Here is a 24,471-nt window from a genome sequence, read left to right on the forward strand (position 1 = left end):
GAATTGTTCTGACTCTTCACACACATCTCTAGTGTTCTGAACTTTGGGATTTAAGTGATCTCCATAATGTATAAACAAAAACTGAAAATAAATGACTGAAAATGAGTTGTCTTTGAAAAAAAAAAAATATATATATATATGTGAATGGAGATAAATGGACATATATTTCCTCTTGATTTAAGATCATTTGAGTTGAAGAAATATGGGCAGCTTAGACTTAACCTGAGAGATTTTTATACATAAATGGAGTGTAAGTCAGACAAGCACCAATGCGCCTTTGTATGTGTACTTCATTACAAGGATTTCATTAGAGTGTAATAAACCAACACTGACTGTCATTATCTCCATCCTGTGCACAAATACAGTGGGGAAGAGAGCTTTAAAAAGCAGATGGTGTTTTTGATGTGACAATAACCTATAAATTAATTGTTTTCCTTGGTTAAAGGGGTGCTAGATTAATATAAATGGAGGCAATATGGCTTTAGACTTATTTTATAAATGATGAGAACAATATTTGTTTATATATAGATATATTTAATTTTATTTTTGAGAATAAAAATCTTGATGCTAATTCAAGAGTTGATATTAAATTACACTTTTTCAAAGATGTATTGATGCAACATGACACTGCTGTCATAACATATATGTCCCACTTTGGGAATGAGAAATATCATGGCATTTTAAGGAAATGTCTTATGAGTGCATATAGAGGTATATAGATTATGATTCACTGTACAAACCATGGCAATTTGCTTTGATCTGTAAATTTTTTTTTTTTTTTTTTCTTTCCTAAAACAGACTGGAAAACCAACCATACAGTTTTATGGTTCCTAGTTTTGACCACTGTTCTCTTGATAACACTTTGGTGCTTGCTGAGAGGAGCAAAAACTGTTGCTCTGATATCAGTAGTTTTACTGTTTGTTTGGTTGGTTGTCTGTTCTTTTTTTTTTAAAGCTATTATGGTGGTCAGATTTCTTCCCTCGATTATTTAATTGTACATTAAAATATGTTTGTACCATTCAAAATTAATTGGCTTCTAGTGTGGTGTACTTCCTGCATTGTAGATGTGGAGCTGGAACAATGTCAGCCTAAGGTGGTTTGAAACAAAAATTAATCCACACAGTGCTATGCAATGCTGATTAAATATAAAAAAGTAATGGATAATGATAGAGTTACACCAAGGTTTTATTAATGGCATCATAAGACCAAGTTTTCCATTTTAAAGTGCAAATACTCTTGAATAGCAAAAGCAACCACAGACATTTGGCACAGATATAGTCAATCAAATATATACAGGTCACATGAAGTCAAATATTAAACAGTTGAGCCCCCAGAGATGGATGTTCCTAGAGGCTAAATATACATTCACCTCAATATAGAATTTTTTTTGTCTTCAGGTCTTAGTTTTCATCTTGGACTAAAATAACACAGAAAATAAACAGCAGTCAAGTTAAATGTAACGTCGTAGAGTACTGTACAAGATGGTGAAAGTCAAACTTGGCAGGACAAAAAAAAATTGCACAAACACTGCAAATAGATGAGATACTAGCAGGCGATAGTGTTGAAAAAAACATAAAATGGAGCTTTATTCCATACACATAATTAAACTCAAAAGTTGGAACATAATTGTGCAAGGAGTACAGAATGTTTCATTTCACACTATAATATTTTGTTTATGAACTGTCAAGGACGGCACGCTAAGTGTTGAAATGCTATTTTTCCAAAGTTGTATTTCACATATTTTGAGTCAAGAGGCCACTAATTCTAATTTACTGTGTGCGGTATGTAATTTAAATTGAAGGTCAAGATTAGAATATGTTCACCAAGTATATATATATATATATATAGTGAAGTGAAGTGAAGTGAAGTGACATACTGCCAAGCATGGTGACCCATACTCGGAATTCGTGCTCTGCATTTAACCCATCCAACGTGCACACACACAGCAGTGAACACACACCCGGAGCAGTACATATATATATATATATATATATATATATGTATTGTGAATATGTATAGACATATATATGACAGCTTGGCTTTTAGGAATACTTCATTGTGCTACTCTGAACTACCATTATGTATTTCATGCAAATACATGACCAGACTGAATAAAGTTTATCCCAGTTAGTTGAATCTATAAACTTCACTGCAAAACACTGTCAAAACCAGTATCAGAGAACTGGCTTGATTTTTTTCACGGTCAATACAAGTTCAAAATCTCATCATACTATCAGTTATTGCCATTAAATGGCATGACCTGTTACTATTACTTTGATTGATTGTATTCACTGAAATAACATTTTGGAAGGTTTTAACTCAATTGCAACTAATAGTGCAAATAAATGTAGTCTGAAACACTGGCGGAAGTTGTACAAGCACATAATCAACAATGCAAAAAAGGATGTACCAATTCTCTTTCCTTCTCGCTTTGACCATCCTCAGTCTCTGTAATGTCAGATCTCCATCTCCCAGCTCCTGAAGAACCCCCTTGCTACCAAGGCCTCTCTAAAAGTCACAGTCAGTGAGTTGATGGTGATATCTGTCACAATGACCTCCTCTGGGCCCATAACTGGACTCCAGTCTTCAGGTAAAGGAGATAAAGTCATTGCCTCTGATCCAGTGGTTGGACTCCAGCGACCTCTCCTGACACGCTCTGAGACAGAGTACATTTTGTATATATTTACACCTTCATTGTGTTATAGACATGAAAGAATCTTGACTATGAACAAGTATTGTGTATAGGGTACTGTTTTAGATGCTTTTAGACACTTAAAGTGCCCCTATTATGGGTTATGAAAGGTTCATATTTTGGTTTTGGGAGTCCCCAACAACAGGTTGACATGCAAGCAAGGTCAAAAAATACTTTCATTTTCTTATAATATGCATTTATTTTTACCTTATTTGCTCCACGACTCCCAAAGGATTCGTTCAAAGATTCATTTTTCCAAACCCCTCCTTTGCGTGACGCTAATCTGCGGTCACCATGAAACAGCTTGGGATTTGTTTTAAAAACGACTCGTTTCAACGATTCAGAGTCAACTCTTTCGTTTGAGACAATAACTCTATACACGGTGCACTTTCAGATTTAAAACTTTGCAGGATGTTTTCATTCACTTAGAGCTGTGTTATACACTGTATGAAAGGTAGTTTTCAAAAATCCATAATAGGTGCACAAAGTTCAGTTTTAAAAACACAAATAATTTTATACTACTGTAGTTGTGTCCCAAATTAGTAATTGTACTAAAAAAAGAGAAGAATAATGCAGAAGTATGGAAAATACAATGCAATACACAATATAATAATATACATATATATATATTTTTAAAGAAGTCTATTATGTTCACCAAGGCTACATTTACTTGATCAGAAATACAGTAAAAACAGTAATATAGTAAAATGTTATTATGATTTAAAATAATTATCTATTTTAATTTAAAATTGCTCAAAAGTATTGATGTCTTAAAATTCAGTTTGCCATCACAGGAATAAAAAAAACATTTTAAAATATTAACATTACTACATTAGAATTATTATAGAAATATTAAATATATTAAAAACAAAACAGTTATTTGTAATAAAAATTGTATTCAAATTTCAAAATTTACTGTATTCCTGATCAAATAAATTCAGCCTTACTGAGCATAAGAGACTTCTTTCAAAAATGTAAAATTTATATATGTATACACACACTTCCAGTAGTGTACATATATATATACTTACTTACTTATGTCATTTAGCAGACGCTTTTGTCCAAAGCGACTTACAAATAAGAATATATATATATATATATAAACCCCATTATGATTAAATTACTTACAGAATTTAAAACTTTATTTATTTTTTTTAACCATAGACTAACATATTGCATATATAATGCTAATAACTTTAAAAAAAAAAAGTTTTTAAAGTAGGGTTTCGCCTACAACAACAACAAAAATCATGGCTCTGTTCAAATAGAGCTGTTAACTTTGTGTTGTGATTTAGTGTCAAGAGAGTTTTTTTTCCTCAATAAGGCTGACAAAGAACACTGCAGTCTTGATATCAATTTAGGTCAAAGTGACAACTATATCTGCCCTCTGACCAACTAGCATACTTACTGTTTAAAGTGTTGCTGCCCGTTTGAGTTCCTCCTTGTCTTGTGTCCTCTTCTTCCTCCTCCTCCTCCTCCTCCTCCATAACCCCCTCATCATCATCATCATCATCATCTTCTCTTCTATCCCATTCTTCCTCAGAAGTCTCTCTGGATGCTTTTTTCTTTTTCTTGTAGTGGGTTAATTGTCGATATATACAAGCCCCTGTGGACTGGAACCTTGGGTCAAGCGAGAGCGGCAGATGCGCTGAAGACTTCTCTGTATCTTTGTGTGCGCTGCGTAGATCCATTGCGTAAATGTTTCTCTTCAAGAGAGCAATGTGTGGATAGACAACGGTCAACGGATTATTATTAATAACTAAAATATATATATATATATTTAGTTAATTTAAATGAAGCTGAAATAAAACAAATATTAGACAGAAAACTTATTTCACTAAGAAGTCAAGGCAAAATTCTCATTTTCATTTAGTTTAACTGGAAATAAAAACTACAACTGTACTAAAATTAAAATTAAAATGAAATGAAAATAAATTAGACCTAAATAGTAATACATTAAAAATACAAAAACTAATAAAAAATGGCAAAAGTACATTTTTGACAAACAACAAAATTACGAAACATTTAACTAAAATTAAAATGAAAAAATAAAGGTTAATTCAAAATATTAATGAAAACTATAATAGTATATAAATAATACTAAAATAAGTGGATGGACAATATTTGAATGACAATTTAGCAGGGAAAGAATCACAGTAATTAAGATGCTGTAGCGGTCATTACCTGCATGAAGAGTCTTTTCGGTTTTGGGCCTCTTTTACGCCACCTCACTGACCTTTCTCTCTGTTCTCTGTTTGCAATTACAAATAATGAGAAAATACAGAGTGGATGATTTCATGTACCAGTGACTGAAAGTGAAAGAATGAAAAAGAAAGTTTCATTTTTATAACTGCTCACTTTTCCTCAAACGCTAAAACCAGTCGAGGGTCTAGAATGTGCTCCTCTGGCTCCCATGTGCTGTACCTTTAAAGTCATTAAAACACATTGACATGACGTGCAAACAAATAAACACAACATCGTGGCGGCTAGAGTAATAATTGTGAAACTAACGTTACCAGGAAATAAAAGGATTAAGAAATTGAAAGTAAGCTTATTCTTCAATTTTCATTATTAATAATAATAATAATACTTACTTGGGAGGCCACCCCTTCCACTTTAATAAATATTCGACATGACCCTTAAACATTAGAACAAAAAGAAAAATATAGATATAAACCAATACTGCATTTAAATTTTCAGCAATATTTTTTTTTCATATGAGACCAAAAGTAACGGTCATTTAACGAGCGTTATTTTAAACTAACCGCATGCTCTATTTTGTAACTGAGAGCCACGTCCGCTCGCAACAATAACCTTAAATGCCGTTTTAAGATACAAAAAATAAACCTTAGCTGCTGTATCTTAATGCCAAACTTTACGTTAGTTATTAGATCCCACCGGAAAATAAAACTGCGTAGTCTCCATGACTACGAATAAGATCGCCACCCTCTTCCAAAAGCGTTCTGCGCGACATGCGTCATCATCGAAGTTATTAGACTACAAACACACTTCCACGCTGTTGTTATGTCCTCGCCGCTGTAACATGTATGTGTGCAGCAGGATTGCACTGTCAGCTACACGCGCATGTCACTTACCTTTCTAACTCTTTTCTTTGTGATTGATTCCACAGCGAACACTTGCTCACCGATTGCCGACAGTTCCATCAGTTAAGTTGTGCCCCTAAAAATAATGAAGTAGCTGTCAATGTATCTTTGTGCTAACTATTAATTTGTAAGTAACTATTAGTTGCAAATCCCATGCACGGCTGCACGCGTTCCCGCTCTTCCGCTGCCTTGTTTACAATTCAGTATCGTATGCTTAGCACTGCTCCGTTTCCTTGTACTAGATGAGTACAGTGACTTTTTAAATCTGCGACACATCTGCAGCGTGCAGCGCGCCCCCGTGCGCCACACTGAGGATTGACTGATCGGATTATCAACTAGCAGCCACCACATTAGTTTTCTTTCAATCAGGATTTATGTGGTTTATGTTGCTTACCTTTCAGATTTGATTTTTGCAATCCAAAATATTAAACAAAAGAACAAATAAATGAGTTTTCTTGCTTGCAGCATTACAACAGTAGCCTATCTATGGATCTCAAATCTCTCACACAAAGATTTTATGACCGCAATGGCTAATTTTTTAGACTAAAAAAGGATAGTGTGAAATATGAACACAGTCTCAAATAACTTTTCTATTTCAGTATTTTTTAAAAATGCCATTTATTTCTGTGATGACAAAGCTGAATTTTCAGCATTCTTTAGTGTCACATGATCCTTTAGAAATCATTCTAATATGCTAATTTGGTGCTCAAGAAACATTTCTTAATCGAAGTTGAAAACGGTTGTGCTGCTTGACATTTCTGTGGAAAATTTAATGAAGTTATTATAGATTACAAAAATATTACTTAAAAAAAAAGGTAAGGGAGTTTTCTAAGTTTAGAGAAAAAGTGTAAAAAGCTGTAACAAATAAATAAATAAGATGATTAATGTAACTAGTAACATAACATAAAAGCAGCTAAATATTTCCCAAATAATATTTTTACACATTCATAATATTTTTTCACAGTATACACACAAATACATATCTGCTCTTTAATTTAGGATGGGGTTCCTTCGCACAGACGATCACATTTGGTGGTCCGTAGCATCTAGGATAATGAAAACCTCTGGTGTGAATGACATGAACATAGAAAAGCAGCGCCACACTGTATACATACAAAGACATTTTTAATGTCACAGCACATTTTACATCATACATAAAGTGCCATCATAAGCATTTTATTTAAATGGAAAACAATGGCATGAGCACATGTTGTTCCCGTCCCCCTGAAAAATGGGTTGTGGGGATTTAGATTGTCATGGCAAAGGAATCTACTCATCTCTACAGTATTACAAAGCACCCTGTGTATGGACATGTGGAATGTTCCTTTTAAATTGTAGTTTCTGATTCGAGTGTCTATAATCTATCTGAAGTGTTTTCCATAATATGTTGAAGATAGTGTTTAACAAGTGAAATTTAATCAAGTTAGATCTGAAAATAACCTGAGATGCATTATTAGACTTCCCTTTGTGTAAATCTGCTCCCTCTGTAAACAGTTTAAGGCCATGTTAATCCAATATCAATCAAAGATGAATAAACTTTGCTAAATTTCAGAGACCTCAACCTTTCTAACTCTTATTTCAGCATTTGCCATTTAAAAAGTACATTTAACCGTTTAAATTAACAACAGTTTTTGGCAGCACTGTTTTTACCAACACTCAACCGTTTTATTTTCCTACATGTAGTCTAGAATTCAACAAATCTAACCTTAACTGTTTAACAAGAAAAGGGTGTCCAGAACAACCATTTAAGGTAAGAGATTAACAAGTGACCGTTTTGGTAACATATGTTATAGGAAACTAACACAAAACATCCAATTACTGTGGTGCCATGCTGTACTGTGATACACAGGAAACATCTCATCTGTCACTATGCCATTAAATATGTAAGAAACGGTTAAGCAGGGGCTACTGGTGTTCCTTCTCTAAATCTTCAAGTACATGCACTAAACAAGTACATAGGCACCCCTGTGTTAAAATCCAGTTGGTCAAACAAATACTTTTTTCAGTGACCTGTAATGTGTGGCGGACAGTTCAGACGATCACATGGATGCATGGGAAATCACATGGAAAGAGAGAAGTGGTGAGGATGACAGGTGATGCACAAGGAGAACACATCACTAATAATTCCATAACCCCTCACTTTCAAGTCAGAAAACAGTACAAAGTAAAAGAAATAATCAATTTATAAAAAATGCATCAGAATCCCAAATACCAAACAAAATTCTCTGTGTAGTGTTTTGTCTTGTGATATCCCTGTGTGTGTACTTTGCTGCTTCAGTCTCCATGGCAAGAGTCCAGCGGTGTGTGTGTGTGTGTGTGTGTGTGTGTGTGTGCGCGTGTGTAAACAAGTCTGAGCAGTGTGCTTTCATGACTAGTTGAGTGCAAGTCCATTTGCTCTTTAAATGGGTCCCTGATTGAACCTCACATTTCCCTCCTGAGCATGAATTTGAGAAACCTCCGAAACAAAACAAAACAACACAACAAAAAACGATCCAAAACATACATCAGTTATCAGACCTCCACGTCTGGTGGACTTCCACCTCCTCTGGCACAACCAATAGAAGTTCACAGTTCTTCCCTCGAAGCTGGTGACGCAAAAACTTCCTGTGAAACAATCAGAATGATAGCTAGAGGAAAAAAAAATAAAAGAGCTTGGCATTGAAACCGACTGCTAGTTTTCCCTTTAGCATTTCGCACTTACCTCAGTTCATCAGCTGTTCCGATAGCATGAGGACTGCGCAGTTTGGAGTCCAAGTTATAGTAGACTCCTTCCACTTCTCGAACTCCAATCCAGTGTTGGCGCTTGAGGGGCAGTCGCAATGGTCCCCAGCGCAGATTGGATGGCACATTCAAGATGAATCCAGTGACGTTCGGCAGTGCAATACTGCCCACATCTCTATAGCATGAGTATAGGAAAACAATACAAAAAATAAATGTCACATCTGTATTCATTTATTAAATAAAAAAAAAGCAACAATAAAAAAGATGAATGTAATTCATACAATGCTCAAATACACTGAAAATACACTTTTCTGAAAATTATAATTTTAAAAAAAGGATAGTCCACCTAAAAATGTAAATTCCTTCATTTACTGACACTGACCAAACTTGTATGACTTTCTTCTGTGGAACATAAAAGATGATATTTTGCAGAATGCTGGTAACCAAACAGTTCCCATTGACTTTTATTGTATTTCTTGTCTATACAATGAAAGTAAATGGGAACCAAACTCTTTGCTTACCAAAATGTTACAAATATTTTCTTTTGTGTTCTGCAGATGAAAGAAATGCGTAGAGGTTTGGAATGACCTGTATGCAAATGCATTTTAGGGTGGACCATCCCTGTATTTTCCTATATTTTGTTCATAAAATGGATACCACAGTCTTGGTGCTAAAAAGGAATAATTTTATTCTTTCTTTAACAGAAGAGCTTCACTGCTTTAACATCTTAAAACTTTCTGTTTGCCTAAGACAAGTCATGTGGTGCATAAAACAGGAAATTATATCATAAAGAGGAACCTGGCAGACCCTGATGACTGTGTGTAAAGGTCAATAAGTTTCTTAAAATATCAAATAACTTGACCTTCTATCACAAGGCAGGCCATAAAATATCATGTGCGGTGACCAAAAATGAAATATTTATAATTAATGCTTCAAGATATTTAAAACACTAATCTTGAAAAATATTTGTAAACATGTTTGGAAAAGTGATTAAAGTCACTATAAACTCAATTTACAATTCTATTTTTATATTGCTGTGTTCATTATAAATGATGCCTCCATGTTTTTTTTTTTTTTTTAATTCATGTGCCCCTGTAATGTTCAATCAAAAACAAAAACTCTCTCACAAAGCCATCTCATCTCTGAGATGTGAGGACGGGACAATAATCCATCCCATCCAGTGACCTGTCACTCACATGAAACTGCAGCAATTTGTAAACGAAAAGGATCAAACGATCCAATTCATTTCCAGTGGACAAAATCAAATCCCTCCATTCAGTTTACAGTTTTACTTGGCTACACTTAACAGCATAAAAGAAAACTTATGTAATTTCTGTTTCATGCTGAATTTAAGATATGTACATTTTTTAAAACCATATGAAACAAACATGAATTCAAAAAGAGATTTTGCCACATGTTTTGTACTATATTTCTGAAGGCTTTAAAACTACAAAAGCATGATAAAATACCTTCTCTTGTCCCACCAAACAGCCTCAAACCCACGTGTCTGCAATGCAGCCATGATGACATTCACATCATAGTTGCCATTTCCCAGCATGTTTTTCTTGTGGGGCGTTACCAAAGTGCTAGGGGAGAGCCTGAAAAAGAAAGAGGAAGCAGAAGTGTGCCCAAAAACAATCCAAAATTAGATCACCTCAGTAACAACACCACATAATCTTAGCACTGACCTCTGGTAGATGTCCTGAAGTGCATCACGGCTGAAGGCCGCTCCGTCCTGGAAGACATTGTTTAGGGCATGCAGAGCGCACAGCTCCCGATGCTGCTTTTCGTGATAAATGGAAGGAGGTTGTGACGAGGTGGGGGGCGTTCCAGCATTCGGCCTATCCTCCAGCTCGGACCCGCGTCCACCAACGGCTTCTCCTTTCTGCTTGCTGACCTTCCATGGCATACAGCCCAGCTCCTGAAACCCCCCGACCCCCCTCCCCTTACCAGAACATGGAGTACTCCCCATTCCTGCTGCTATGTCACCACTATCATCTCCACAGCAACCTCTCAGCTGCTTGGGATGAGTGGCAAGGGGAGGGGAGGTAGCTACTGGAGTGAAAGGTGAGCCAGCGCACCTTGCAGTGAATCAGTGAAAAGAATAAAAAAATAAAACAAGTGGAAACCGAGGGGTCTTCTCAGAAGCAGATTCGATTGTGTCCTCTTTCTGTGCTCTTCATGTTGTTTTTGCACAAAGACTTGCCAAGCACCATAGTAACCACTAGGGCAGAGCAGTTCTTTCCATTTTGGCCGACATCAGGGTGGAAAAGACTTACAGCATGACTTGTACAGCTGGCTGGGACTAAATGGGTCAGCAGTGCAGGACCCTGGCAACTGCCATAGTAGACCACCGTGAGAACAGCAGAGATAACCTTGGCTTTAGAGTCGAAAACAAACACAACAAGAGAGTGATCATAAATCTGATAATTAAAACAAAACAGCAAATGCTCCAACCCTGAACATCAATTAGCGTTTAACCGAGTGGCAAGTCTAAACACGAACCCTTTAGACACATATAAGGTTATTGTGCAGTTGTGCCCAGGATGACTGCATTGGGAATGGCTGTACAAAACTTCCTGCCAGCTGACTGGATGGGTGTTTATGACTTATTCACGGACAGAAACGACATTTAACACTTCGTACATAAGTTTAGTAAGATAACTTAAGGCATGCCGTATTTTTGTTTGGGCTTTACTGCGTTCAGACCAATTTGACACTCTGGCTACGTGCTACTCGTTTGATAGCAACGGACAAAATAACACCTTTCAAAGTGTCAGTGTGCTCCTTCCTAGCACTTACCTCTGTCGGTATACGATAAGTTACGGGCTGGGCTGCTTTCGTTCCTCTAACTTGGCTTTTTCGCGTCCACTCCTTGAGTTGTTTATTCCTTTGTCTCTTGTACTTTTTCCTTGCAGCTCTCTCTGGCTCAACGTGAGCATGCGCAAAACGTCATTGGCTTTCCGTTGGCTTGCGTCACGAGCAGGTTGCATCCCATGGGACTGTCAAACACGTCTCGGTCGCCCACATGCCCCACATCAGGAAATTAATAAGAGACTTCCTACTTCTTTTTGGAGACTTTAATCCCCCCAAATCCCCCTGATAATTTTTTTCGGTTTGTGTAGGGTCTACTCTGTTCTGGGCTGTAATAACAGCACTCTAGCTCTGCTTTATTGGTTTAGCAGAAAATAAAATCCAGACATTTAGATCTGCTGTAATTTCAAACATCTGTGGTAGTCATCCTTCTGTTTGTTTTCATTTCTTGCTAATGAGAATGCAAATGACAATGCCTGATGACTTCATTCCAGGTGTTATGGAAACCCACAAACTAGTAAACTGTATATTGGATAACAAAATGAGTATCAGATATTTTCTCTTGCTGGAGATGGAATCTGTTTTCTACTATTTCTGTTTTGAACTATTTCTACACTTGTAATTAAAATCAGTGGGATGGATTTCAAATAGATTTGAAGTTGCTGTGAGAGTCTTAAACAAACTAGTTGCTCAACCCAAATGTTTACTAAACATGGATTTGAAGTGAAGTGACATTCAGCCAAGTATGGTGACCCATACTCGGAATTCGTGCTCTGCATTTAACCCATCCAATGTGCACACACACAGCAGTGAACACACACACACTGTGAACACACACCCGGAGCAGTGGGCAGCCATTTATGCTGCGGCGCCCGGGGAGCAGTTGGGGGTTCGGTGCCTTGCTCAAGGGCACCTCAGTCGTGGTATTGAGGGTGGAGAGAGCGCTGGACATTCACTCCCCCCACCTACAATCCCTGCCGGCCCGAGACTCGAACCCACAACCTTTGGATTACGAGTCCGACTCTCTAACCATTAGGCCACGACTTGTTGAATTATATTTAGGATAGGTGTTGCATAAATTCTGTAATCTACATGACCAAATTATCAATGGACAATATGTAAGTTTCCATATTAATTCAAGTTAAACCAAAGTGTTTCAAGATCAAGTTGTTTGATTAAATTTCCTGATTTACTGTCATGTATTAAATCCTGCCAATGCTGGTGAGGCTTGAACAAGAATAGCAAGCAAATGAGGTGAAATAAGGACATTAAATGCTACTGTCAAAATGACAAAATTCAAGCTTTTATTACATCTATTATGACAACAATCACAATGCTGAACAGAATTTTGCTGTTAGACAGGAAAGTCATTTATATGAGCAGAAATACAAATCTTTCTGTATTTATTCTATGAACAAGTATGTAATCAATACACTCCCCCCACCCACCCCACCCAATCAAGGCCTTAAGAACTTTTATTTGGAGAGGTGCATGGCCAGGGCATCTATAAGCTCCTGTTTCTTGGTTCCTGTTGTACGTATTCCAAACTGCTTGCATGCATCTTTTAGCACAGGCACTGTCAGTTTTCCCAAGGAGCCCTTTGCCACATGGTTTTTCAACTCATCCTCTGACATTTCAACTTTTGGCTTCTTTTCAGCACCACCACCAGATTCAGCTGGGCAAAAATAAAGAGAAAACTCAAGTCAAGATGACTTGATCAACTTTGCACAGTAACTAAAACAGGACAGCCAATCTATAGAAGTTAGAAGTAATTTACAAAGCATACTGAACCATGCTGCTATGTCTTTTCAGTATCCCATAGTATTATTATTCATTAAGGAAAGTTAAAAGGACAAATTAAATTCCATTCAATATGCCGGCATAATTAATATTATTCATTTTATAATTAAAATAAATCAAATAAATACATTACTGCTGCAATAATAATATTGTACTGTAAAATAAGTGAGTATCATGATATGAGTATTTGATATTTCATGAGAATTTTTTATTTTACACACCAGTAAAATTACAGTACAGAGACTCTAGAGCTTCTTTTTTATTGACAGACTTATAAATGATTGTCAATACAAATTTGGGAATACACATTGGCACATGCTGCATTTTCAAATGCACATTATAAGCGGCCTAGCACTTGCAGTAATGGAATTCATGTGGAGCCTCTCAGAGACACTAAATCACTGGATCATGGGCTACTCGCGTGTAAATGAACACAGTGCCACACTTCATTTTGAAACACGCAGTGGCCAGCTGGCAACTATCACCATGTCATTTGCTTGCAAACACTGATTTGTTAATTGTGGACCCTGGCTGAGATTCTAAGGGTGTTCTGCACAGAGCGGTTTGATGGTGTCGCTAGCTTGAGCAGTGCTGTCGGAAACTATCCATACAAGAAATAAATGTATTTGAAAATGCAGCGTTTTATTTCATTCATGTTTTTAATCAGCTTAAATACAGAAAATTACATCCCTGACTCATGCTTTACATTAATGCAAGACCATTTGAAAACTCACCAGTTTTGCGTTTAGCCGCAGGCTTCCCTTCTGGGTTATAATCTGGAGGATAGACTAAATCTTTGAACTCTTGAGCCAGTGGACCAAGATGAGCATCCATCATTTGTACCTTGGGCACTGAGGGAACACATAGAGTGTGAGACAGTAATCAAATTAAAAATAGAATTATGCATTAAAAACATTTCAGATCTCAAGAAATACTTGTAAAATCCTCAATGGGCTCGGGTTCAAGCAAATTCAGAGCCAAAGCCTCCAGGTTCCTGTAGTGCTGCTGTAGCACTGGGTTTTCAAATGCATCACTTCTATAAAAACATACAATTTACAGTACAAATTAACTACAACTCCATGACTGAAGAATGCACTGGGCACAACTTGTAGAAAACCACACACTTGTATTTAAAGCGGAGCTTGTGCACAATCTCTTTCATCTTGTCCACCTGCTCATCAGAGGCTCTGGGACCCACGTGAGCATCCACAGTGCGTATGTCATCAGCAAAGGGAAGAAATATCACATGGAAGCCTAAAATATAGGATCCCACAATTTAAATATTACTATTGGATATATATGTATATATATAAAATTAATTAGCCATACAGCTGCAAGTAACATGATCAGTGTCAATGAAAATTGTTCAGTCTTGATTCCAGTTACCTGGAGGTGTTGCCTGGGTTTGACTCTGATCCAGTTCTTCTCTCTGGGGAACTAGTGCCACAAACCGAGGTGGAGTGTTACGACGAGGGATGTATCTGCACAATGCAAATACATTTTTTTCACTGCACTTCAAAAGCAGAGCTGTAAACATACAGGAGCTTCCTAGGGTAAACAAAAGGCAAATAAAGAACTGCACATCAGCTTTCCAAAATGAGACAAAAATCAGTTAATAAAACAATTGGATTGAACTGAAAGAGGTGCTTAGGCTCAAGACATCAGCAAATGAAGACCTGCCTGATATCTGCTCTTCCTCAGGGTATATGAAGAGCGAGGGCCGTATATGATGGTGCAGTTTGAGACGGTCCATGGGCTTAAACCCCATCAGAATCAAACCTGGGTCATCAAACTTCTTAATCTCATCCACCTCATCCTTTTCCATCACAATCTGTTTCTTCCCATAAACCTTCATGGAAAGTAATACATTTTGAATAAGAAAATATGGTAACGTTTAGATAAAAGGGACACAATGAGCAAATTACAGTATAGCTTTGTGATAGTATTGATTCTGATTACTTGTGCCCTCTTCATATCATTTGGCAAAAGTATTCCCCCATTATGGGCATGGAAGTAACGGGTTTTAGTGCGCACTGGCTCGTTAGTATCTCTGTGAAGCTTGACAGCAGAAGGTTTGATGGCAGTCCTGGCCAACACATACACGCCGACTGCCAGATTGACACCGTCTCCGAGAGAGAATGTTAACCTTGAACACAATGAAAAAGTATATATAAATCTAAGAACTGCATTCTGGAACTATTTTGATCCAGAAATTATATATTGCAAATTTGCAATTTTTACATACAGTCAAGTAAAGTGAAACTTTGCATAAATATTGCAAAACCCAATGTTAAAAAAAAATCTATTTTTAATTAGGAAGCACCGATGTATCAGCCGATAAAAGAATCTGCACCAGATGACCTATTGTTTAAAAACAGCTGACAATCAGGGCCGATTATATCCTGTAAATCAAAAGGGATGGAAAAACGTGTAAAACGTGCAACTTATGTGTAGAAAATGTCTCAATCAGTGTTTCAACCAGAGAAAGACATCGATAAATAGCTTATGAACAATGTTACTTAACATTGCATTTACCTCAGGAACTTTCTAAAGTGTTCCTAGTTGGTTAGTTAGATATAAGAAAAAAACTAGAGAGGAGCTTATTTACTATTAATTATATACCTGTCCTAAAGACAAGTTATTAGGAAAACTACTTTATGTGCGTTGTATATAAGGATGTACATTTTTAACTGTGATTATTATATCTGAAAATAACTAGAAGTTAAATGTAAAGGTTTGGTTTCGGTTTTTAATTTTAAACTCTTATATTATAGTTAGGCACAAAATAAGAGGTTCCCTGTACTGTATAGTTCACAGTATTAGATAAAAATAAAGTATTAGTAGATGTCATTCTGTATCATCTGAGAAATTTTGTATCAATTTTTGATGGACAAATCCCGCATTATATTTTTTCTTGTTTGGATTTACATCACAATAGGAAAGAATAAAAACTGATGACCATAGGGACTTGAAAAATTATCATCAACATGCTTGTCATTTTCTTAAAGCATATTGAATTAAAATCCAATTACAAACACTACAGAAAAATATTACCTGCTGTATACATCCAGCATCCCCTTGACATTACATAGGACAAGCAATCTAGTGAATGATTTGACACGAGCAGTGCATTTACCGGCTTTGAGATCTTTTCTTTAACTCTTTAGCTCTGACCCTCTTCTGCAAATCCTCGAGTTTCCTGCAGGGCTCAATCTGAAGGCCAAGCTCGCTTTCATCTTCCGGAGGGCTTACAATGTCACAGAAGAACAGGGAAACATCAAAACCTCCTGGCTTTGTAAGGTGCATCAAGTCTATGACCACACCTGAGGAACAACAGAACATAGGTTATAAACTGTCCATCAGTAAGACTGTCATTTTCCCCTTCTATTCAGCCTACCTGTCTCTTTAAGGTCAGCAGCCTTTGTACGAGCCTGTCTGTCTTTAGCACCGTCTCTTCCGTGAGGGTCATCCCTGCAAGTGAAGATCATCAGGCGCTTGTGTGACAGTCGCAATTTGATGTCACTGTAAAGGTTGGAGCAGCACCACAGAGCTTCTCCGAGGGACGTTTCCCCACTGCCCAAGGTGTTTTTAACGAATAGAGCTCCTTTCTCACCCAACAGTTTATCAATATCCAGTACACGTTGAGATCCTGAAAAGGGAATCAGTACGCGAGATAAATTCAACATCATACAAGCAATCTGAAAAGCACAAAGACTTAGTTACCCACCAGGTGAATCCAAGTCGTGGTAGACGTAGACATGCTTGAAGGAATTTCTTGGATTCTTGCTCTGCTCAGTCCCATAGAACACCAAAGCGACCAGGTCTTTGTCACTGCTTATGATCTTACTAGTGTACACACTACGTACACACTAGATGCAACAGAGAATAACGTCTATTAGTCATGAAATGGAGAAAAACACTATATTTGGTGAAAATAAAACCTAATGAATGAATAATATGGTAAAGTTTGACTCACCTGCATAGTCATGTCAAAATTTGATGGCTCTCCCTCCTCACCCTTGATGAACATCTCTTTGGATGCATCAATCAAAAACACCAGACTGTCGCGGCCACTGATTTTGTAATCACCTAATAATTTAAAAGTAATTAAGATTTTCTTATTTAATCACACCTTACTTTCATATAAGTAACTTAAGTTGAATGGAGTGCAACTTATATCACAGAGGACAATTAATGCAGTCAGCTATGCTAACCTCCAGAATCCTCTTCGTCCTCCTCAACCTCATCGTCTTCGTTTTGATAGTACTCTCTCCACTCCGCCATTACTCTTCGCTTTCTCTAAGAACCGTTTCAGGGTTGCTTTCAATTAAAGTTGGGGAAAACAAAGCAAATTTTCTTACATTTAAGATTAGCCAGGCAGGCAGGCACTTTTTCTTTTCAGCAATAGAACTTTGTATCCCTTGCCTTTACAAACGCGCATGCACGCATCCAGTCAGTGCGCCACAATTTGTGTGACAGCTCCAATAGCGTATCAGAGACGAGTATTGACTGGCAAGAACCAATGGCGAGACAAGGACGCAGTGATTGGTTAATCCATGCACAAGGAAGTAAACAAAAGTTTATGATTTGACCGATGGGGAAAAAAGTAAAAGCTATTCGAAATACTATAATAAACACTGTTAACTGTCGGTTCCACTTTTTGAGTATAGGCCTGAAAATGACATTTCCAACTTAAATTGTTATAAATTTTGAATGGTTTAGAGCAGATACTTAAGGTTGGTCTCTTTTTAAAGAAGACACTTAGCAGATTATCGTAGAGGTGAAAAAAGTTATACAAATTTTATTACAAAAACGTTATGGAAGTTTAAGATTATGAAAATATAAAACGTAAAAAAATTTATATTTATATTTCATGTAAAATATATATTTTACATAACATGTTTTACTCTGAAACTGCTAGAAAATCAAAACCAAAATTCTGAAGAAGTTGTGTTACAAACTTGAGGTTGATATCTCAAAAAATGAGCTTTCAGTGAAATTTTGTTTGGGCGTAGTACCAAGCTTTTCCACTAGATAACCATCAAACCCCATTAGTAACCATATAAGGGCGGCTCCATTTCTATATATGGTTTGAGTGATCTGAAACATGTTTTTTCCATACTTTTCTCAGTATTTATGACGTAGACATCACATTCAGAAGTATTAAGGGTGGTATGGCAGTATTTGATTTCAATTCATCCTCTAAAAAACACATAAAAGACCTGCAACAAGAACCCTGGACGTACGATATAGTTCACGCTGCATCAAAAATTGTGAACCTATTGTTTTGTCTTTATATTCGAAACACTTTTAGACCTTTTTTTCTCAAAAAATATAATTAATTTTATCTTTTGAACACTTGACATGAACATGAATGGAGATTTTTCATGATTTTTCATGATTTTATATATGTATCACTATTTCAAAGTAAAGGTCAGAACTCTCTCTCTCTGACTGATGAGTACTCTTCTTACAAATGAACAAATTACAGTTGTCCTGTAAAATATTTAAAAAATCAGTCACCATATACACTCACCTAAAGGATTATTAGGAACACCATACTAATACTGTGTTTGACCCCCTTTCACCTTCAGAACTGCCTTAATTTTACATGGCATTGATTCAACAAGGTGCTGAAAGCATTCTTTAGAAATGTTGGCCCATATTGATAGGATAGCATCTTGCAGTTGATGGAGATTTGTGGGATGCACATCCAGGGCACGAAGCTCCTGTTCCACCACATCCCAAAGATGCTCTATTGGGTTGAGATCTGGTGACTGTGGGGGCCATTTTAGTACAGTGAACTCATTGTCATGTTCAAGAAACCAATTTGAAATGATTCGAGCTTTGTGACATGGTGCATTATCCTGCTGGAAGTAGCCATCAGAGGATGGGTACATGGTGGTCATAAAGGGATGCACATGGTCAGAAACAATGCTCAGGTAGGCCGTGGCATTTAAACGATGCCCAATTGGCACTAAGGGGCCTAAAGTGTGCCAAGAAAACATCCCCCACACCATTACACCACCACCACCAGCCTGCACAGTGGTAACAAGGCATGATGGATCCATGTTCTCATTCTGTTTACGCCAAATTCTGACTCTACCATCTGAATGTCTCAACAGAAATCGAGACTCATCAGACCAGGCAACATTTTTCCAGTCTTCAACCGTCCAATTTTGGTGCGCTCGTGCAAATTGTAGCCTCTTTTTTTCTATTTGTAGTGGAGATGAGTGGTACCCGGTGGGGTCTTCTGCTGTTGTAGCCCATACGCCTCAAGGTTGTGCGTGTTGTGGCTTCACAAATACTTTGCTGCATACCTCGGTTGTAACGAGTGGTTATTTCAGTCAAAGTTGCTCTTCTATCAGCTTGAATCAGTCGGCCCATTCTCCTCTGACCTCTAGCATCAACAAGGCATTTTCGCCCACAGGACTGCCGCATACTGGATGTTTTTCCCTTTTCACACCATTCTTTGTAAACCCTAGAAATGGTTGTGCGTGAAAATCCCAGTAACTGAGCAGATTGTGAAATACTCAGACCGGCCCGTCTGGTACCAACAACCATGCCACGCTCAAAATTGCTTAAATCACCCATTCTGACATTCAGTTTGGAGTTCAGGAGATTGTCTTGACCAGGACCACACCCCTAAATGCATTGAAGCAACTGCCATGTGATTGGTTGATTAGATAATTGCATTAATGAGAAATTGAACAGGTGTTCCTAATAATCCTTTAGTGTATGAAAACTAGAGTCTTTAAGCTTTCAAACGATATATAGTTTGTCAAGATTGCTTTTGGTTCAGACTAAGATATTACTGTTTAAATCATGTAATGGCAAGTGGGCCCACCGGTGGGCCCGTGACAGTTAACAGGTTCAAACACCATAAAAGAACATTTGTTTTGTAGCGGTGTATACAGTAATAATTTCCAACATTATAAAACTGCTAGCAAGTAGCAACATCGGACACGTGAGTAAGGTTATTAATTTTATTAAAGCAATTCCTGAAAATTGCCAGGTTTTATGGCATAAATCAATGTGACATCTTATTACACCAACACACGAATAGCCTATTTTAGTATTTAATGATAGTTTAGATAGATAGTTCGACAAAATAAGCCGTGATTTTATTTTCTCCCCAGTTATTTTCAAACACGTGGTGTGTAACCTATTATTGCTAGCTTAGTCAGTATTTGATTTGATCAAAATTAGTGTCGAAAGATTGCATTATTTTATAATATTTACACCTTGCTCTTATTTTCTGTGTTATTGTACCATTCTGGGATACTTCATATGTTTTCTAACAAAATAAAAAACGTTAAAGTAAAAATGTTAAAATAAAATGTATAATATATAATAAAATTATTATTTGTAACATATTTTAGTACTATGTAGGTATTACTGTATTAATTATTATTATTTCATACTAATATTACTACTACATATACTATTAGTAGTAGTAGTATGTGTAAGAAAAATAATATTGCACATTCTTTTTATTGTACTTTACAAATCTCAAGTGCTACCACAGACAATAACAGTAACACAATAACAGTGTAATAATTAGAAATAAGTTCTGTAATAATTACAAGTAAGATCTTTGGAATAAAATGCGGCCTTGAGTTTATTTTCATCAAAATATCAAGTAATCTGCGTAGAATTGACAATATGAGCTCTGTTGGGTTGTCTAAATAATTTGCGTGTGACTTGTGTATTTTTTCCCAGATGGTTTATTTGTACAGGCCATCATTCATGGCCTTTGCGAGCTGCAGGGCTTGTCTTGGCAGGAGGCTGAAGAGGTGTTCCTCCAGGGCCCCATTTATCTCAAGGTATGTTTGTACAAAAACTGCTGGATTTTTGTGTTACACAATATTCCTGACAGTAGAGATTCGTTTGGAGCCCGAGTCTGCGCAGTGGAGTCGTGAGGTGGAGCCGCGGAACCAAACTCCCGCAGACCCAATCAACCATAACGACACGCCCCATTTTTATAGCATCAAATTACTAGCTAAAATCAAACTTACCACAAAAACGAACAATTGAACATATATCAGCGTGATAACAACTACCTTAAATGACCAAAGTCATCTTTCGGAAAATCATATTGGAAGTGTAATTAATTTTTTTGTTATGACTCAAGTCCCATTCGTTTACATGGAGAGGGCGGGGTTTATCACCTGTACTGCAGCCAGCCACCAGGGGGCGATCAAAGCGCCCGCAGCTTCACTTTTAATGACATGAGAGTGAGACACACTTGGTGGTGGGCATGAACACAGTCATGTTTGTTCTTATAAAATTCGCCATCTAGCGTTTTGGAGGATATTACAGCTGTTTGACAGATGTATCTGTTCTGCCATTGGTCGGGTCCCAGATGATTAAGCACATTTGTCATAACCGGTATAGAAATATCACTGTGTGACGAGGCGGACGTGAACGCTGCGTCGGATTTGTCAACAACCCGTGGTTTATTATCTTCCTAAAATAATTTAAAACGACGACGAATGCGTTCCTTGTTTGAATGTTTAATGCGATAATGGAAATGTGAGTCAGCAAAACACCGAAGTCTGTTTTTTCGAGTTCAATCAGAGCGAGAATCTCAAGCTAAGTTTCAGTTTGCTAGCTTGTTTGTAAACACACGTTTGTCTAAAGCCGTAGCGATGGCGGATGGAAGTTCTTTCAACGTGAAGTTGTACATTTATGACCTGTCAAAAGGACTGGCCCGTCAGCTGAGTCCCATGATGTTAGGTGAGTTCTGCAGCTATCCGGCTAAAGTTGTTCAGGGGAGGTGGTGATGCTTCTACAATAGAAATATATGTTTTAGTATGTTAAGATGGCTTTTGCTTGTTTTTCATAAAGTCAAAGTGAAATAAGATATCTTATACATTCTGGGTAAAAATTGATCTTTGGAAGTATGTGAAGAAATCACTGATTGCAATTCTGTATCTACATTGACAGGAAAGCAAGTCGAGGGAATATGGTGAGTATGTTTAATATACTGCAGAATTTAATATACTGAGGAGCTTGAGGCCACTAGTGAAAATGCTTCTATTTTGTATTTGTTTGAAGTTTGAACTTGATAAACAGTTGAATTGAACAGGTCTTTATTTTAATGTATTATTGTTGGATTACTTAATGAAGGCACACCTCTATAGTGGTTTATGGGGAAGAGTTTTTCTTTGGAGGAGGAGGCATTATGAGCTGCTTTCCGGTAAGAGGCATTTGTTTCTCAAGATATCTGAGAAGTAAAAGGCTATGTTAGTCTGTAACCCATCATAATTATGAAATGTTGTCATGTTTCAGGGTGGTACTATTCTAGGTATGCCTGATTCCACAGTGGACCTTGGAAACACAGAAGTTCCCCGAGACCTTTTTCAGGAATATCTGTCTTCGCTCAGGGAGTCTACTTACAGGTTAGTATATCTTTCTTTCTTTGCATTTAACAGGAAACTGCATATTTACCTAGTTTAGGATGCAAAGACAAAGTATGGCATTGGTTTTTGAGAAATCTCATAATTTTTAACTACAAAAATGGCAATTTACATATGCAAACCTGTACTTCCTCCTTTTTTTCCCCACAGACCTGAAAAATACCACCTCTTTGAACACAACTGTAACACCTTTAGCTCTGAGGTTGCACAGTTTTTAACTGGAACTAAGATTCCCTCATACATCACTGAGCTCCCATCTGAGGTGCTCGCTACGTAAGTTTGCCCTTACAACTTATTCAATTTGTTGATGTTGTTGACACTAGTGGTAGTATTAGTAATAACTGGATTGAATTACACTTTCCTTCTCCATAGACCTTTTGGACAAGCGCTCCGTCCTTTTCTCGATTCAGTCACCATCACTCCATCAGGGGACAATGGCATGAATGGATATGGCCAGCGGTAGATCTGGCTGCATCTAAAAATGTATTATTACAGCAGTCAAGAAGCTTGTGCATCAGACCTATAATAATAGTAGTTTATTAAGTCTCACCCATTGTGTCTATATAAATAGCATTTATATAAAATCAGGTCAGTGCTCAGTGCCTTTTCAAACTCAAGTGATGAGTTTTTCAGTCTCTTGAACATTCTTCAGTGATCTGCGGTGTAAACAAATAGACCAGTTTGTCTATATAGTTGACTTTCCAGTACAGGATTTACAGTTCCACTAGTACAAACTACCAGTGGCAACAAAATGTTACCTATAATAACCCCTGTGGATTTTTGAAATGTAAAATGTATTTTATAAAACTACAAAGTAGTATTATAAATACTAGGCAATTGTTTGCACTACTATTTAAAAAAACTTTTTTAATCATTTAAATGTACCAAAGTAAATTGCATCAGGATACCTCTCAACAGTCTGTAGGTGTCTCTGTTCTACCTCTCAACACGATCTGTTACTTCAGATGCTTTAAGAGGAATAGAGGATGAGAATTAGGCTGCTAGTTATTAAAAAGTATGCTATAGTGATTAAAACTGATTTGTGGAGTCATTTAGAGTCCCTTATTTATGTGTAAATTAGACAATTCATGCACCTTTACTGTTTACTGTGCTTTCAGATGTTTAACTCAGTCACTCTTTCCTTAATCAGTCTCTTCCTTTGTACTGATTATTGACTCTTTCTTTGTTGTAAGTTATTTAAACCTTACTCAGAACAACATTTATATCAATCCTAGAGTGCCATGAATATATATTGAAGAGGGTTAAAGGGGATCAGTGACGTCGCAAGAAGCACAGTGTCCCATAGATGAAGCTAATGAATGTTTTATAAAATGTGCAGGTGTCACCAGCAATGGATCCAATAGGAAAGTTGTTGTATTTTAAGTCTTTTGACTCTTGTCCAATTGCTTCCAATATAGTAGGAATGTGGCTTTGGTGACCATTAATAATTATTCGACTAGCAGAATGTAATTCATAGCTAAGTGGTTTGATGGTAAATGATCTGAACTCTCTAAAGTCCATATAGGATCAATGTAATCATAACAAACATATTATCAATGAGACATTTGTATGATTTGTAACCGGTTTATATATACAATATGAAATGTGAACAATTTGTAACTTGAGATTTTATAAATAAAAAACATTCACAGTAGTAATGTCACAGTAAGATTTCTTTTAGTAGGTTCAGGTTATGCTGCCTGATTTATCTGTGCTACTGTTGTTTTTAAAAAAAAAAAAACTATTTACAGCTTTGCTGCCTCAAATAAACCTCATTCATGTGTTGTTAAACATCATTGTATTTCAGTTCTAAACAAATAAAGACATTCTTAAAGTATAAAGATGGGGTGGCTTTGTTCTTGATTGTCAAGTTGCATGGTTTTACAATCATTTTTACACTAATAACAGAACCTTCATG

At 36.8% G+C, this 24,471-nt stretch overlaps 4 protein-coding genes across 6 annotated transcripts; 1 reads left to right on the plus strand and 3 right to left on the minus strand.

Moving 5' to 3' along the window:
- Nucleotides 1-2,329: 2,329 nt before the first annotated feature.
- On the minus strand, nt 2,330-6,063 carry LOC306857748 (chromobox protein homolog 7-like). Its single transcript, XM_079397873.1, has 6 exons — nt 5,788-6,063; nt 5,287-5,330; nt 5,051-5,116; nt 4,877-4,943; nt 4,101-4,398; nt 2,330-2,656 (listed from the first exon to the last, which is right to left on the minus strand). The coding sequence occupies exons 1-6, from the start codon at nt 5,854-5,856 to the stop codon at nt 2,457-2,459; spliced, it is 744 nt and encodes a 247-aa protein (XP_079253999.1). The 5' UTR covers nt 5,857-6,063; the 3' UTR covers nt 2,330-2,456.
- Nucleotides 6,064-6,403: 340 nt separating this feature from the next.
- LOC306857743 (josephin-1-like) lies at nt 6,404-11,474 on the minus strand. Of its 2 annotated transcripts, none has more exons than XM_079397868.1 (5): nt 11,320-11,474; nt 10,206-10,897; nt 9,987-10,115; nt 8,498-8,692; nt 6,404-8,400 (listed from the first exon to the last, which is right to left on the minus strand). In XM_079397868.1, the coding sequence occupies exons 2-5, from the start codon at nt 10,487-10,489 to the stop codon at nt 8,301-8,303; spliced, it is 708 nt and encodes a 235-aa protein (XP_079253994.1). In that variant the 5' UTR covers nt 10,490-10,897; nt 11,320-11,474; the 3' UTR covers nt 6,404-8,300. The 2 variants fall into 2 exon arrangements, with proteins under 2 accessions (XP_079253994.1, XP_079253993.1); XM_079397867.1 differs by having other exon boundaries at nt 6,906-8,423.
- Nucleotides 11,475-12,605: 1,131 nt separating this feature from the next.
- Nucleotides 12,606-17,606, minus strand: LOC306857699 (X-ray repair cross-complementing protein 6-like). 2 transcript variants are annotated; one of them, XM_079397763.1, is made up of 12 exons: nt 17,346-17,606; nt 17,108-17,220; nt 16,859-17,000; nt 16,529-16,780; nt 16,268-16,454; nt 15,091-15,277; nt 14,812-14,980; nt 14,518-14,679; nt 14,256-14,385; nt 14,067-14,167; nt 13,866-13,982; nt 12,606-13,006 (listed from the first exon to the last, which is right to left on the minus strand). In XM_079397763.1, the coding sequence occupies exons 1-12, from the start codon at nt 17,413-17,415 to the stop codon at nt 12,807-12,809; spliced, it is 1,830 nt and encodes a 609-aa protein (XP_079253889.1). In that variant the 5' UTR covers nt 17,416-17,606; the 3' UTR covers nt 12,606-12,806. The 2 variants fall into 2 exon arrangements, with proteins under 2 accessions (XP_079253889.1, XP_079253890.1); XM_079397764.1 differs by having other exon boundaries at nt 12,607-13,006; nt 14,518-14,675; nt 14,808-14,980; nt 17,346-17,605.
- A 3,730-nt stretch (nt 17,607-21,336) lies between these two features.
- Nucleotides 21,337-24,391, plus strand: LOC306857755 (desumoylating isopeptidase 1-like). The gene is made up of 6 exons (XM_079397884.1): nt 21,337-21,870; nt 22,081-22,102; nt 22,264-22,333; nt 22,426-22,535; nt 22,704-22,826; nt 22,926-24,391. The coding sequence occupies exons 1-6, from the start codon at nt 21,783-21,785 to the stop codon at nt 23,014-23,016; spliced, it is 504 nt and encodes a 167-aa protein (XP_079254010.1). The 5' UTR covers nt 21,337-21,782; the 3' UTR covers nt 23,017-24,391.
- Nucleotides 24,392-24,471: the final 80 nt, after the last annotated feature.

The sequence above is a fragment of the Barbus barbus genome, assembly GCF_936440315.1.
Source record: "Barbus barbus genome assembly, chromosome: 38".
Classification (NCBI taxonomy): Eukaryota; Metazoa; Chordata; class Actinopteri; order Cypriniformes; family Cyprinidae; genus Barbus; species Barbus barbus.

Excerpts from the sequence above, each read along its gene's own strand:
- LOC306857755 (XM_079397884.1), top strand. The coding sequence starts at position 21,783 with ATGGCGGATGGAAGTTCTTTCAACGTGAAGTTGTACATTTATGACCTG. Across the intron at positions 22,334-22,425 it reads GCATTATGAGCTGCTTTCCG|GGTGGTACTATTCTAGGTAT; the intron begins GTAAGAGGCATT and ends GTCATGTTTCAG. Across the intron at positions 22,536-22,703 it reads CTCAGGGAGTCTACTTACAG|ACCTGAAAAATACCACCTCT; the intron begins GTTAGTATATCT and ends TTTTCCCCACAG.
- LOC306857699 (XM_079397763.1), bottom strand. The coding sequence starts at position 17,415 with ATGGCGGAGTGGAGAGAGTACTATCAAAACGAAGACGATGAGGTTGAG. Across the intron at positions 14,680-14,811 it reads TGAGGAAGAGCAGATATCAG|GAAGCTCCTGTATGTTTACA; the intron begins GCAGGTCTTCAT and ends TGTTTACCCTAG. Across the intron at positions 13,007-13,865 it reads TGCGGCTAAACGCAAAACTG|CTGAATCTGGTGGTGGTGCT; the intron begins GTGAGTTTTCAA and ends ATTTTTGCCCAG.
- LOC306857743 (XM_079397867.1), bottom strand. The coding sequence starts at position 10,489 with ATGGGGAGTACTCCATGTTCTGGTAAGGGGAGGGGGGTCGGGGGGTTT. Across the intron at positions 10,116-10,205 it reads CTTCAGGACATCTACCAGAG|GCTCTCCCCTAGCACTTTGG; the intron begins GTCAGTGCTAAG and ends TTTCTTTTTCAG. Across the intron at positions 8,424-8,497 it reads GGAACAGCTGATGAACTGAG|CTATCATTCTGATTGTTTCA; the intron begins GTAAGTGCGAAA and ends TTTTTCCTCTAG.
- LOC306857748 (XM_079397873.1), bottom strand. The coding sequence starts at position 5,856 with ATGGAACTGTCGGCAATCGGTGAGCAAGTGTTCGCTGTGGAATCAATC. Across the intron at positions 5,331-5,787 it reads CAAAGAAAAGAGTTAGAAAG|GGTCATGTCGAATATTTATT; the intron begins GTAAGTGACATG and ends CTAATGTTTAAG. Across the intron at positions 2,657-4,100 it reads GGGCAGCAACACTTTAAACA|AGCGTGTCAGGAGAGGTCGC; the intron begins GTAAGTATGCTA and ends ACTCTGTCTCAG.